We start from the raw sequence: 15,307 nt of genomic DNA, 5'->3' as shown, positions 1-15,307 counted from the left end.
CAGCTCACTGCAAGCTCCGCCTCCCGGGTTCACGCCATTCTCCTGCCTCAGCCTCCCGAGTAGCTGGGACTACAGGCGCCCGCCAGGTCGCCCAGCTAGTTTTTTGTATTTTTAGTAGAGACGGGGTTTCACCTTGTTAGCCAGGATGGTCTTGATCTCCTGACCTCGTGATCCGCCCCTCTCGGCCTCCCAAAGTGCTGGGATTACAGGCTTGAGCCACCGCGCCCGGCCATTAATATTGTTTTCTACCTTCAATTTATTTTGGGTTTAAATTTCTTTTCTCTTTCTATCTTATTAAAGTGGAAACATGTATCAGTAAGTTTTAAGTCTTTATTTTCTTCTATACTCATTTAAAACTCTGAATTTCCTAAGCATTGCTTTATCTGCATCCAACATATTTTGGTGTGTTATGTTTGCAATACTATCCAGTTCAAAATATTTTCTAATTTTCTCTGTGATATTTTTTCTTTCTGATCTATGGTTATTTAGAGGTTTTTATTTTTAATTGCTAAGAACTTGTGGATTAAAAAAAAAAAGGAAGACTTCATGAATTTGCATGTCATCCTTGTACAAGGGTCAGGCTAATCTCTGCATCATTCCAGTATTAGTCTATGTGCTGCTGTAACAAGTACTTGTGGATTTTACATGTATCTCTCATTTACTGATTTCTAATTTATTTCCATGTGGAGAGAGTATTATCTGTGCAATTTAAGTCTTTTTGAAATGCATCGAGACTTATATTATGGCTCAGCATATGGTCTATTTTGGTTAATATCTGATGTGCTCTTGAAAATAATGTATGTTCTGGAGTTGTTGGTTATTTTCTTCTGTAAATGTCAATAATGTTAAGATAGTTAACCTAATTCATATCTTTTCAAATGTAATAGTTTTTTTTTAGTCTATTTGACCTATCACTTCCTGAGAGAGTAAATTTTGTTGTTGTTGTTGTTGATACAGGGTTGCTCTAAAAACTATAATATACATTCTTAATTTATCATAGCCTACCTTGCATTAATATTTTTGACTTATCAGAAGTGAATATGATACAAGATATTCCACTTATCTACTTCGCTTTCATTGTGCTACTGTTACTTTCATTTTACCTTCGTATGTCATAAACCCCACAATGATGATTCTCCCTTTAACAACACATGTTTTAGAGAAATTAAGAAATAAAAAAGTGTCTTTATTTTCACTACTACACTAATGAGGAAAGAAAAATTATTTTATATTCATATACTTACCATTTCTGGCATCTTTCACTGGGGAAGGGTGTGCAGAACCCAACTTTCTAACTGATATAATTCCCTATTTCCTTTCAGCCTGAAGATCTTCCCTTAGCACTTCTTTTTATTGTCTGTGTGTGTGCAGGTCTACTGTTGATGAACTTGCTCAGCTTTTACCTATATAAAAATCTTTTATAGTCCATCTTTGTGCTTTCCATGTCATATTTAAGAAATATTTGCCTAACTGAATAGGTTTTTTTTTCTGTTGTTTATTCTAGAAGTTTTATGGTGTTGCCTTTTACATTTAGGTGTATCCATTTTTAGTTAATTTTATGTATGTTGTGAGGTAAGAATCAAGGTTCATATCATTTCTATACAATTGTTCCAGCACCATTTGTTGTGAAGATTATCCTTTCCCCATCAAACCTTGTTGAAAACTGATATGTATGCAGATCCACTTCTAAATTTTCCAATCTGTTCCACTGTCCTATAAGTATCTCTCTGTAATAACACTACATTGTCTTGATTATTACAGCTTTATAAGAAGTCTTGAAATTGGGTAGTGTTAGTCTTCCAAGTTGGTTCGTCTTTTAAAGAATTGTTTTGGCTCTCCTAGGTCCTTCGCATTTCCAAATAAACTTTAGAATCAGCTAATCCATTTCTACAAAAAAAACCTGGATGGAATTTTTCTTAGAATTACATTGAATATATATATTGATATGGAGAAAATTCAGATTGTAACAATCTTGAGTCTTTGGTTCATAAACACGGTATATATCTACATTTATTTGGATTTTCCCTAAAATCTTAGAGTAATAGTTTTATAATTTTCAGTCTTCTAAATTTGAAGTTATACATCTTTTTCAAATTTATTACCATTCCACATTTTTGATACCATTGTGTTATTGCTTTTTAATTTCAATTTCAAATTCTGCCTTGCTAGTATATGGAAATTATCATTTGTGTATTGACCTTGTGTTCTGCAGCCTTGCTTACTCACTCATTACTGCTAGTAGCTTTTTTAGTAAGTTTTGGGGAACTTTTACACAGATAATCAAGCTGTCTTCAAAGATAGTTTGATTTCTTTCTTCATTTTCAATCTAGATACCTTCCTTTTTTCTTTTACTTTCTTTATTGCATTGGTTAGGATCACCAAAGCATGGTTAAATAAAAGTGGTAGAAGCATACATGTTACCTCCTTTCTGATCTTAGGGAAAAACATTAAGTCTTTCACCATTAAGTATAATATTAACTATAACAGTTTTGGGGGGGTGCCCTTTATCAGACTGAGAAAAGTTCACCCTATTCTTGTTTCTCTGTGAGTTTTTTCTTTCATGTAAATAAATTTTGAATTTTTTTCAAATGCTTTTTCTGTATATACAGAGATGATTGTATTAGTTTATTTTTACTAATGTGATGAATTACATTTATTTATTTATTTATTTTTTGAGATAGAGTCTCACTCTGTAGCCCAAGCTGGAGTGCAGTGGTACGATCTCAGCTTACTGCAACCTCTGCCTCCTGGGCTCAAGTGATTCTCATGCCTCAGCCTCCCAAGTAGCTGGAACTATAGCTGTGAGCCACTACGCCTGGCTAATTTTTTGTATTTTAGTAGAGACGGGGTTTCACCATGTTGCCCAGGGTGGTCTCAAACTCCTGAGCTCAGGCGATCTGCCTGCCTCAGCCTCCCAAAGTGCTGGGATTACAGGTGCGAGCCACCACATCCGGCCTACATTGATTTTTGAGCATTAAAACAACTACAAGGCTTATCCTGCGATAAATCTCACTTATGATATATTATCCATCTTAAATATTGCTGCATTTGATTGGCTAAAATTTTGTTTAAAGCTTTTACTTCTATATTTATGAAGGATATTGGTTTATAATTTCCTTTTCTTGTAATGGCTTTATTTTATTGCAATTTGTATCAGGTTTTGCTATTAGGGTAATGCTAGACTCAGAAGAAGTTTGGAAGTGTTTCCTCCTCTTCTATTTTCTGGAAGACTTTGTGTAGAATTTGTATTATTTGTTCCTTAAATGTTTGGCAGAATTCATCAGTGAGCCCATTTGGGTGTGGAGTTGTTTTGTGGGAAGGCTTTTACCTATAAAGTTCATTTATTTCATAGTTATATTAATAGCAATGGAGCTATTCACATTATTTCTTCTTGAGTGAGCTGTGGTAGTTTGTGTTCTTTAAGAACTTTGTCCATTTTCATGTAAGTTGTCAACTTTATTAACATAAAGTTGTTCATAATATTCTGTTACTATCCTTTTAATGTCTAGGATTTGTGGTGATGGTCTCACTCTTGATAATCTCTGTCTTCCCTCTTTTATTTCTGATTAGTCTGACTAAAGACTTATTCATTTGTTGATCCCAATGAATCAATATTTGGTTTCATAAATTTTTCTCTATATTTTTCTATTTGCTTTTTCTTTAAATTCTTATCTTTATTATATCTTTTCTTCTGTTTATTTTGGGTTCAATCTGTTCTTCTTGTATTAAACTTGAAGGTTAAAGTTGAGGTCATTGATTTGAGAACTTTCTTGTTTTCTAATACAAATGTTTAATGTCATAATTTTCCCTCCATGCTCTACTTTAGCTGTATCACACCAATTTCATATGTCTTCATTTTCATGTAGTTCAAAATATTTTCTAATTTCACTTGTGATTTTTTTATTTGACTCATGAGCAACTAGAAGTGTGCTATTTCATTTCCAATTATTTGAAAACAGTAGTATCTTTCTGTGTTTATTTCTAATTAAATGCCATGTGGTCATAAAACATACTCTCCGTGATCTGAATTCTTTTACATTTGTTGAGGCTTGTTTCATGGCTCACATCATGTTCTACCTTGGTAAATATTTTATCTGCCCTTGAAAAAACGATCTTCACCCACAGCTGGTGCAGTGTTTTTCCCATATTATTAGGTCAGATTGGCCGACAGTTATGTCTTCTATATCCTTACTGATATTCTGTTTATTTATTCTATCAGTTATTGAGAGAGAGATGCTGTTTTTGGCTTTGTTACTGTAGTCTAGAATAGCTCTTACTCTAGAACTACAGTGGTTTTACTTTTAAGCTATGGACTTTCTGGTGTCTCAACTGAATGCAAGGTGCTGTTTAGTAAGGCCTAGCTGGTCAGACCTCCACAATTCCCCACTGCTGTATACACTTCAGCATCTCTAGTCCACTCACAAATTTTTGCTCCACAGATTCGAGCTGATACGTCACTCAAGGGGAAGTCTGTGCAGATATCTGAGCTCCTTCTGTGCACAGCACCGTACCCCATCCAATTCCAGCTGCCTTGGCAGCCTCAAACTCCAGGCACCGTTTCTTCTTCCCATGAGACCATGGCTCTGTTTGGGCTCCACTTCTCTGTGTGGTAGTTTGGAAAGTGGCCCCGAACAGGAAGCTAAGGTGAATCTGGAACTAGCCTTTTCTGTGGGTAGTACAGTATGGAGCAGCTAGTTGCAATTCAATAGCTATTTGTTGAATGAGTGAAGGAATTCAGTGGGATCCACACACTGCCTATTAAGGTTTTAAATGTGTCTACGTCTGAAAGAAGGGAAGCCTGTGAAGCTGAAATAATGACGATGATGGATGATGGGGAACCAGCAAGTCCCAAGTTGTAAACTTGGGGAACAAGCTTGTCTGGGGGTTCAGAAGAAGAAGAAACCATCATATTACACATCTGGGTAAAATCATGTGGATATTCCCTTTTTCCCTTTCCCTATGGGGAGCTCTGTTTTATCAAAAGGCAGTGTTGGAAGCAACAGAGTTGGGTTTGAGCAGTGGTGTCCAAATATTTTAATCACATCCCCCATTAGTAAAATAGAAATTTAAATCATCTTCCTAATATAGGTAAATTTATTTATTTATAAATTATTTTCATGTATCATAATTGGCTAGTGTCTCAAGGCATAATATGCACTTAAGGTGATGCTTACCATTAAGGATAGTAAACGAATTCATTCTCAAATTATATTCTTGGTCATCTTGGGCTTTATGGCTGGCTTTATATCATATCCGATTATGTGAAAACGAAGTGTGACCTAGAATAGATGAAACACCTTGAGATGTTCTAATATTTAATAGTTCGTTCCTCACTTCAGGGGATTTCATTGGACACCTATGTTGGAGACCTTTTGCTTAGGGAAAAGGCCTTTGGGAAGTCAGGGGGCCTGGCTGAGGTCAGCACCTGGTTTCCTTTGAGAAGCTGCCAACTCTCCCAGCCAGAAGCACACTCCTGCTGCCATCTCCTGCACTGCTCTCGCTGGTAATGTTAGTAACGAGGCAGCTGGAATGGGGAAACCCAGCAGCCCTCAGTGTGAAACCTTGTCACAGCTTTGTCACTAGCTGGCTCTGGGACCTTGAGCAAGTTGATTCTGTGGATCTCAGCAATCTCAGATGGAAACACAGGTCTCATCTAATTTCCAATCCCATCTTTCTATAAGAAGTAGCTCAGTATAGCGGCTTCTAAAAATCCTGGGTTCAAAATCACTTAACATCTATGTGGCCCTGAGTGAATGAGTTAGCTTTTCTGAGCCTTGTTTTCTGATCTATAAAATGCAAACACACTTTACTTGTGAAGATTAATTGAGATTATATATATAAATCAAAAAAACCAATATTTTTCTATATCTCCTGCACCTGTGGCTCTCAAGTTTTATATGGGGCGTCAGAATCCATGGGAAACTGGGCGAAATAAACGTTCTGCCCCGGCCTCCCCACACCCCGTCCCGCCCCATTCCTCCCATCCCACTGCATCCCTGATTCTGAATCAGAGTTTCTGGGATGGAGGCCCACAATCTACATTTATTTATTTATTCATTTATTTAGAGATGGCGTCTCACTGTGTTGCCCAGGCTGGAGTACAGTGGTACAATCTCAGCTTACTGCAACCTTCGCTTCCTGGGTTCAAGCAATTCTCCTGCCTTAGCCTCCTGAGTAGCTGGGATTACAGGTGCACACCACCCTGCCCAGCCAATTTTTGTATTTTTAGTAGAGATGGGGTTTCACCATGTTGGCCAGGCTGGTCTTGAACTCCTGACCTCAAGTGATCCAACCGCCATGGCCTCCCAAAGTCCTGGGATTACAGGCATGAGCCATCACACCCAGCCCGGCAATCTGCATTTTGAGGGACTCCTGCCTGCTTGCACTGCACCAGTCTGTGTATACCACCTGCCACACCAAGTACAGAGTCTTACACTTGGAAGTGTTCAAAAGAAAACAAAAGGGCAAGACAGAAGAAAGCAAGCAAAACAAAGGGCCTGTGCTCCTGCAGGTCAAACAATCCCCAGCCAGGCTACTCAGCACACCACCCACAGGTCTAGGCTTGCCAGCCCAGCCTAGCCCAGCCCTGCTGGAAAGTTCGCTGTGGTCAGACCATGTTTTTCAGCTCTCTGCTCTCCTCTGCCGTGGCTGTGTTTTGACAGGTGTATCCAGGGCTGGCGCAGCAGAAGTTGTCAGTTCAGCCCTGGCTAGGGACGAGTTGGAGGGAGGGCAGAAGGCTTGCCCAGTCCCCTGTCCTGCCTGGGTTGGAGAGGTAGTAAGGTCGCCGGGGTGAAATGAGTGAGCCGGCCTGGGGTTTTTAGAGGCACTCAAAGGACACGGGCCAGGTCTGTGGCTTCCAAAAAGCCCCTGCTCTCCTTAGAAGGAGCCCAGGCTGCCTGGCGCGGTGGCTCACTCCTGTAATCCCAGTACTTTAGGAGGCCGAGGTGGGTGGATCATGAGGTCAAGAGATCAAGACCATCCTGGACAACATGGTGAAACCCTGTCTCTACTAAAAATACAAAAATTAGCTGGGCATGGTGGCACATGCCTGTAGTCCCAGCTACTCAGGAGGCTGAGGCAGGAGAATCGCTTGAACCCAGGAGGCAGAGGTTGCAGTGAGCCAAGATAACGCCACTGCACTCCAGCCTGGTGACACCACAAGATTCCATCTCAAAAAAAAAAAAAAAGAAAAAAAAGGGAGGCCCAGGAGTGACTTCAGGGCTTTGCAAGTCTGGTGGGGATTAAAATCATCCCAATGGTGAAGGCTCGGCTTCTAATCTGGGGACTGAAATTCTACTGGCTGTTACCACTCAATGTGGCTTCAGACTTCACTGGGGCAGGAACACTTCCCAAGAAATATGTGGTAAGAGGTCTCCTGTGGACCCTCAACAATAGGAAAGTAGTCTGAGAACTGGATCTACCACTAGCCAGAGACACCAGACCACAGTTCCAGCCCCAGATGTGCAGCAAACCCCTCAACTACTCTCAGTCCTTGGTTTGTCCCATGAGAAGTAAGACTTGAGCCTCAGACCCCGTCTCCCAGATCCCTCCCAGCTCTCACAGTTCAGGGAGTGTGAAATGAGACTTGCAGGGGCTGGTGTGCTGGCCACTCACCTGCAGAGGAGCACGCAGCACACCCACTGTGGCCCAGGAGGCTCTTCACCCATATAATAAGGACCACAGTGACAATGGCTGATGTTTATGGTGTGCTGAATATTGTCACGTGCTGCAGACATCTCAGGTGTCAGTGGGGAGGAGGAACCTCATGCTACATACTACAGAGGAAGCGGTGAGGTCCATGTGAGGCGGCCATGTTTGGCCCCATCCTCACTCCCCTGCCCTTTTGCTCACTTCCTCAACTAAGCACCAACCCACCAAAAACAAAACAAAACAAAAAACCCAAAAACAAAAAACAGGGCCCCAGGCTTGCACTAGGTCACATCTGTTTTGTCAGTAAGTAAAGCTGCTGTGCCAACTCACAGAGGATCCGGCTGTCTTCTTCCGTAATCCGCAGACCCTGCCAAGCCAGGCCCCTTGGGGCAGGTCTGGCCTGGTCTCTGCCTCCTTTCCTGTTCTATCTCCTTGTCTTGGAGACAAAAGCCAGAAGCAGGAGGTGTCACTCACATGTCCAGGCCTGCCCCATTTTCTAATCTTGTTTTAGCCAAAGAGCTCCAGGGTCAAGCTGCAAGATGCACGGGCCTTACCATTTCCCGCTCTGTTCCTGCTCGCTCCAAGTAATTCCCTCAGACGCTCTTGGTCCCTGGCCGAACTCAGTGTTTCTAAAATGAGATCAGACCCAACTCCACAGTGAGATTGAATTTCTGGGGGACCCTTGTCACTGGTTCTCCTTCAGAGGCTCACCTGGAATGCAGCCCTGAAGGGATCATACCCTCAAGTCAGGCAGAAAGGACTCAAAGACACCTCACTCCTGGAAATAGCTGTTTACTGAGTCAGTAATACTACGCAGCATGGTATTATCATATGTGGACAGGAGAGTTACATGGCCGTGGGGTGTGCGGTGCAAACCAGTTGCACATCCAGGACAGTCAGGAAGGTGCAGAAAGGCTTTGGGCAGGGAAGGGCTGTTCTCTGGGTCTGTGTTGGGAAGGAGAAGCTCTATGCCCTCACCCTGGGTGGGACGGGGGGTCTGAATCTGTTTGAACATAAAGGCAAAGCAGCTTTAGAGCAAGTGTAGCCAACAGGAGACCTCCACCCTGTGGGGTGACTTCCCAGCGCCCCTCTCTGCCAGTGTGTGCAGGAAGTTGGTGGGTGCCAAGGAGGGATGACACGGGGGGCCTCCGTGGGTGTCCAGGCCCTTCCCACTCCTAGCCTAGCTGGCTGCCCATGAAAAGAGGGCTCGGGCCATTGTGGGTCCTGGTGGGACAATGTCAGCACGCAGCTGTGCTCAGGAGAGCTGGGTGCAGGAGGTGACAGCTGCCCTGTTGCAAGGGGTTGGCCCTTCTACGGCTTATTCCTCCCCACCACTCCAGAGGAACTCCCTTGGGGAATGGGGCAGGCCAGCCTCAGGGAGAGCAAGGGAGGCAGCTGTGCGGAGACAACCTTCTGGCCTGCCTCTGTCTCCCATCTCCACTCAGGCCCAATGTTCCAGGGCCTACAGAGTGCCCCCGTGCAGATGAAACTCCTGCTTGGATTCCTTCTAGGCTGCTCCTGAAGGGCAGAGGCAAGGATGAATTGAGGAATTTTCTGGACATGTAAAGAAATAAATGTTGAACTTCTCAGGGGGCGCTGTGTGCAAGGCCAGAGAATGTCGGCCTCGTGGCCCCACGGTGCTGTGACAGACAGGGACAGCTCCCGGGTATGCTGTTCCCTTGCTTGTGGGGAGGGTCTGGGGTTGCCAGGTCCACTTTGCCTCTGGAGTTTTGGCAGTAATGCCCACCCGCAAAGGTTTCCTTGGGGCTTTTTAACCCCGGGGAGCCCTGGGAAACTGCTGGTCAGCATGGGTGCCCAGAGACAGATGTGAGATCTTCCTCCCGAGGTAGCTGCCTCCCTGGCAGGCTCAGTCACAGGAGAGGGGGGTCTTCCTCTGCCCTCTCCTCCTGCCCAGCCAGGGAAACCCAGTTGGCCCACCTGGCCAGCACAAAAATCTGTGTATGTGCATGTGTATATATGTGTTTGTGTGCGCATATGTGTGTGTGTGCATGTGTGTGCCTGTACACGTGTGTGCATGTGTGCCTGCATGTGTACGTGTGCACGTGTGTGCATGTGTGTGTGTCTGCATGCATGTGTATGCGTGCATGTGTGTGTGCCTGGATGTTCTGCATGTGTGCGTGTGCATGCATGTGTATGTGTGTATGCATGTGTGCCTGTGTGTATGTGTGCATGCATGTGTATGTGTGCATGCGTTTGTGTGCGTGTGTGCATGCATGTGTGAGTAGGGGCTGCTTTCCTATGGTACAGTTACTAAGGGGGAGCCCAAAGCTGCAGGGTCAGCCCTGGGGAACCCCCTCATTGGAATCAGAGGACCACAACTGTCTGTAGGTGAGCCTTTCTGGGGCCTGGATCTGCTCTGTGCCCCTCAGGCATTCTGTGTGACAGTGTCTCCGCCCCAGCCCTCCTCAGGAGAAGCTCTGGCTTCCTGGTGGGCCTGGAGGCCCGGGGAGACCAGGGGGACCCTGGATCCCTGGTTCACCCTTAGGCCCCATGGCTCCCCGCTGGCCTGGTGACCCTGTCTTCCCTGCGATCCCCGGTTTTCCCTGAGGCCCTGAGGGCCCTGGAGACCCTGGAGGCCCTTCTGGCCCTGGGGGCCCTATGTCCCCTTTTGGGCCTGGCTGTCCTCTTGGCCCTCCTGTTCCAAAGCTGCCTTTTGAGCCTTTGAGGCCTGGGAACCCTCGAGGGCCAACAGGGCCCCTCTCTCCCACAGGCCCGGCTTCTCCAGGTTGCCCCTGAGGACCCTGGGATCCTGGGGGGCCCAAGCTGCCGGGGTCTCCTTTCGGGCCTCTGCCACCAAGAGGCCCTTTCACGCCCATATCTCCTTTGAGTCCTCTTGGTCCTGGAGGGCCGGGGGCACCTGAGGTTGGAGAGAAGATGGGAGAGGTCAGTCTTTGAGGGGCTCCCCACCCGAGGCTCGCCCACGAGCGGAGCGGGCACGGCGACAGCCTGAGGGTTGGACAAGCCCAGCACACACTCACTTCTCACTGCAAGGCTTGCCGATAGCTCCACACACACAATGAGGTTAGGGATCGAGGGGCTGGTCAGCTTCGAGAAGGGGCCAAGGTTGTCCAGGATTGCCTGTCCTGCTCTGAGGCCAGTCTGACCTCCTTCTCATGCACGGTCTTTGACCACTGTATTCACCCCTACCCCACCCCCATGACTTCTCAGACATTTGGGAACAGGGTTGGAGTCAGGTCATGTGGAGGAGAAAACCAAGAAAGTGCGGCATGAGAAATAGGTGTGTCCCAGTGTGAGTAAGCAGGCACAGTGACAGCCCAGAGAAAGGTGAGTACCTCCAGGAAGCCCACCCTGATCACCCAGCCTCTTCACTGAGCTCTTAAGGCTACTGCATTGTGAGTCTTTTCATTGACACATAGAAAGAGAAGTCACCGCACAGTGAAAGCGAACACTGGATACTATCTGGCGGGCCCTGCTAGACTGTGCAGCCCCAGGAAGATGGCAGGAGCCATGGCTCACATCCCAGCCCTGGACACAGAAAGCCTGGCATGCAGTCAGGAAAACTCAGTATGTGCTTGAAGAGGGTGATTCACCAAGCAGCCGTGGACCCTCCTTCGAGTCTGGCTCTGCATGAGGGCCTGTGGGAAATGCCAAGATGAAGATACGGCCCTTCCTTAAAGAGCCCTATCTAGCGCCCAGGACAGGGGTCTGATGACCTCACCTCCTTCTGGCTCTGTGGGTCTGAGAGTCTCCACCCCTCATAGCTGTGCCAACCCTGAGGACACAAGGCAGAAAGTGGGCCTCTCGGGCGAAGGGATTCTGCATGCTGGGAGCTGGGAGCCCTCCATTGCCGTATCCAGTTCTGTGGCACAGGCCCCTCCATCCTGGCTGGTGCTACCTGAGCCCTCTGCTGTGCCCCTCTCTGTTTTCTTCCCAGAGTGTTTCTAAGTGGAGCAGTGTCAGTGAATACGTCCTCTATTATGACCTAAACTGGAAACCAAAGCCCAGACAGAGCCAGCTCCACCAGAGCCAATAAAAACCTTCCAGTCAGTTCCCTGACACCACCTGCCCTTGCCCACCTCCCGCCATGGGGATGTGGCCCTGCATGGCTCACGTGGCCTGCCAGCAGCACGGCTGAGATTCCATTGTTGAGTTAGCCAATGATGAAGGGTGACCAGCAGCAGTGGCAGCAGCCTGGCCTTAGAGAAGCTGGGAGGCAGGAGATGCCCTTGGCCTGCAGGAGCTGCCCTTGGCCTGCAGGAGCCCCTGGCAGCTTGTCAGCCAGAGTGCCACGGGCCCAGGCTGATGCCTGCACAGGAGCCACCTCCCGACCCTGGCAGGACCTGCAGGGAACCAGCAGAGCCATAGCGTCTGTCTTCACCCCACCTCTGCTCCTGGCGCCTGGGCCAGCTGAGGTTTGGAAAAGCAGAGAGCCATACAGAGGCGGAGAGGCCCCCCCAAAGCTGTCGGTGGTGTGGCAACACTGGCAACACTGTCCTGCTCCAAAACTCAGATTTCATCCACAAGATCATGTGCTCACTCAGCTTCCAAGGGCCCTGCAGCTCCGTGACCCCTTATCCTGCCACTCTCTCCTCCCTGTAGGGGTGGGCACTCGCCTCCTCCCTCTGCCCCGACTCCTCCTGGGCTCACTTCTCCCCCAGGGCTGGTCTCCTGCTCCCTGGTGCTCCACTCTCTCCACTCTCACCTTCTGGGTGGACAAGTTCACAATCCCCATCTCCAGCCTTGGCTCAGGAAAAGCCTGAGAAGACTTGTTGGGACAAGGACACCCTGCCCTGCACCCACACACAGCTGGGGCCCCTCACCTTCTTCCGGAACTCCATTCCTTTCTGTGCCACCATCTTTGGCGGACAACCTCTCCTCCCTGGTCCCTAAGAACACAGCAGCCACCTTGAGGATTTCTTTCTTTTTCAGAGACAGGGTCTTGCTCTGTTGTGGCTGGAATGCAGTGGCACAATCACAGCTCACTGCACCCTTGAACTCCTGGGCCCAAATGATCCTCCAACAGGCACATGCCACCAGGCCAACTAATTTTTTTATTTTTTTGGCAGAGATGGGGTTTCACTATGTTGCCCAGGCTGGTCTTGAACTCCTGGGCTCAAGTGATTCTTCTGCCTTGGCCTCCCAAAGTTTTGGGATTGCAGGCATGAGCCATCCCACCTGGCCTGTATCTGTGATTTCTAAGGGATTCTATGCCAGCAGCAAAGGAGAAAAAACACTCCCTCCTCCCCAACAGCCCCCTCCAGCTCCTCTTTCCTGGGAAGCTCTGGAGAGCCTTTCCCTAGGTGTGGAGGCCCAAGCATCCACATGCTCCTGGTGGATGTCTGTGCAGAAGCCTCAGTCATATCATTCCCTTCATTGCCCAGGAGCTGCAGCCTAGCGTGAGTGGAGGGAGGATGCAGGGAGAAGGGTTCCCTCCCTCTCTATATGCACCCCTAAGCCACAGCTGCTGCTGCTGACGCCATCTCTGAGAACCCAGATGGGGGTGGGAGGTGTTCCAGGCAGCGGCCGTGAAAAGATAGAGTGGACGATGTTATTGGGGGCCTGTCTACATCTTGTGGGCCTCCGCGTGGGCTACTAACAGGTGCCTATGGTGCCGACAAAAGCCTCCCTCGCGGCACGTGTCACGACTGGTGGAGGGAGCTGCTCGGTACTGGTGTGCCATAGTCAGCCCTGCTCACTCTCTGCCTGCTCCGTGCCTTCTCGAATCTCCCACAGGGTGGAGAAGGGAGGGACGTGAGAGCACTGACATTTGCCAACTTCATCAACTGAGTGTCTGCTATGTCCCAGGCAGGAGGCTGTTGCTCCATTTTACAGATGACAGGGCAGGTGCAGCAGTTGGCCACGTGCTGAAGACCACAGTGCTGGGGTCAGGATTCCAGTCCAGGCCCGAGAGGCTCTGAGACCCAAGCTCCTTCCCCCACACTGCTACCTTGGCTCCTGTGCCACTCCCAGCACTGCTGGGGCCTACAGACCTGGGTGCTGCCTGGAGGAGGGAGAGGCTGCAATCCTAGGCGCTGCCTGGAGGACGAGGACCCCAGAGCCTTTTTCTAAAGAGTGCTTTGGGGTCCCCGCTGGCTGAAAAGAGGACTCAGAAGGCTGCCTTCCTTAGGTGAGCAGGGCCCCACCTGCCCTCCAGGCCAGCCATGAGTCATGCAGGCAGAGGACTGACAGCAGGCGTGACCTGGTCTGGTTAGGGAAGAAGTCAACAACTGTAGTTTAGTAGTTAGTGTGGGGGCAAGGAATATGGACAAAGGCTGACCAAGGCCCCTCCAGGCCGGGGTGCCACTGATCTTACAGTAACAAGGCAGGGGTGAGGGGCAGAGGAGAGAAGGGCTAGAGAAGGGCTAGTGGCTGCTCTGAGGTGAGGGAAGGCACTTCAGGCCACCAGGGAAGACGGGCAGCAGTGGCTGAGGTGCGTGGGATGGAGAGGGACCAGCACACCCTGGAGTCCGGTGGAGGGGGGCGGCCATGATTACTCAGGAAGCCACAGGCTGTAATCAGGCTCTCCAGGCTCATTAGGGTCCAGCCACAGCTGACCTCACGTCTGGGACCATGGAGTGGCTGGCTCTGTGGTCTGCGCTTGGGATAGGGAGGAGGGGGTGGGGTGAGCAGAGTGCCCAGTGTCTTGGGCATCAGCACTACCCACCCATGGGAGGGGCAGTGCATGGCCCAGGAGGAACCCATAGCACATCTTATGGTCAGAGGCAACTGGCTGTCTTACAAGGACAGAAGAAAATAAAACAAAGGGGTGCCTCTGGAGGGACTGGCCTGGTGCTGTGGAAGGCACATTGGCGTGGACATTGGGCGCCCAGTGTTTGAGTCCCAGCTCTCATATTAGCAAAGCGGGTGGCTTGGGCTCAGGCTCCCCTCTGCTCCATGAGAATATTGGCCTGGCTCAGGGACTCTCAAAGCTGCTTGTTGCCAACTGAGGGCTGTTAAAAACATGCCCATGGGCTTCTACTTCTGCTTACGATGGACTAGTTTATGACAGATTCAACCTCCCACGGAGAACAAACAGAGCGGTTAGAGAAAGACCAAAACATCCTTCTGGAGGCTTTGGAGGGATACCAAGGGCCAAGATCCCGGAGAAGAGAGGCCCCGTTGAAGTCAGCCTGACATCTTTTCCTCTCCAGGCATTTGTGGATTTGTGATTGGTTTGGGCAGAGAGGCTTAGAAACCAACAAAACGCTGCAGCTATTAGGCTGAGAAGCTGAGTGGAGTTTTTAGCAGCATCACAGGGCTGAGAGAACAACAACTGTGTCAGGGCCACCAAACCCTCTTCACTGTCACCTCCCCAGGTTGCTCCTTGGGCCTGAACAGCAGAATGACATGACAGTCTGCTTTTTCCTCCTTCACATGTAAACTCCTGAACACTTCAGCATGGAAGTAGGATGGAGGGTGGTGCTTATAGAACACATTTGCAGATTGAATCCCTTTGTATCTTGCCCATCTTGGGCTTCTACCTTTTGTTCACACTTTCATTTATTTGTTCACCGAGCAAACATTTCTTGTACTTTCCAAGAGCCAAGCACTCTGCTGGGTCCTCGATGAGTAACACAAGGAGCCTAGGTCTCCAAGCAATTTATCATCATAATAATCCTTTATGCAGGGCACCCTTTCATATTTTACAGGAACTTGTTCACACCCATTGTGAACA

The 15,307-nt window shown here is 48.2% G+C and overlaps 1 protein-coding gene and 1 non-coding gene across 3 annotated transcripts in view; both read right to left on the bottom strand.

Moving 5' to 3' along the window:
• Positions 1 to 528: 528 nt before the first annotated feature.
• On the bottom strand, positions 529 to 632 carry LOC115899768. The gene has a single exon (XR_004059376.1). It is a non-coding gene; the product is annotated as a U6 spliceosomal RNA (small nuclear RNA).
• Positions 633 to 8,426: 7,794 nt separating this feature from the next.
• The window catches only part of SCARA3 (scavenger receptor class A member 3), a 39,035-nt gene continuing 32,154 nt past the window's right edge, over positions 8,427 to 15,307 (bottom strand). For both annotated transcript variants that reach the window (XM_010378117.2, XM_010378116.2), the window contains exon 6: positions 8,427 to 10,528. In XM_010378117.2, the coding sequence (XP_010376419.1) occupies positions 10,077 to 10,528 (452 nt within the window). In that variant the 3' untranslated portion in view covers positions 8,427 to 10,076. The remainder of the gene's footprint in view (positions 10,529 to 15,307) is intronic.

This window comes from Rhinopithecus roxellana, chromosome 9 (assembly GCF_007565055.1).
Source record: "Rhinopithecus roxellana isolate Shanxi Qingling chromosome 9, ASM756505v1, whole genome shotgun sequence".
Classification (NCBI taxonomy): domain Eukaryota; kingdom Metazoa; phylum Chordata; class Mammalia; order Primates; family Cercopithecidae; genus Rhinopithecus; species Rhinopithecus roxellana.
This window is presented reverse-complemented; position numbering and strand designations above follow the sequence as displayed.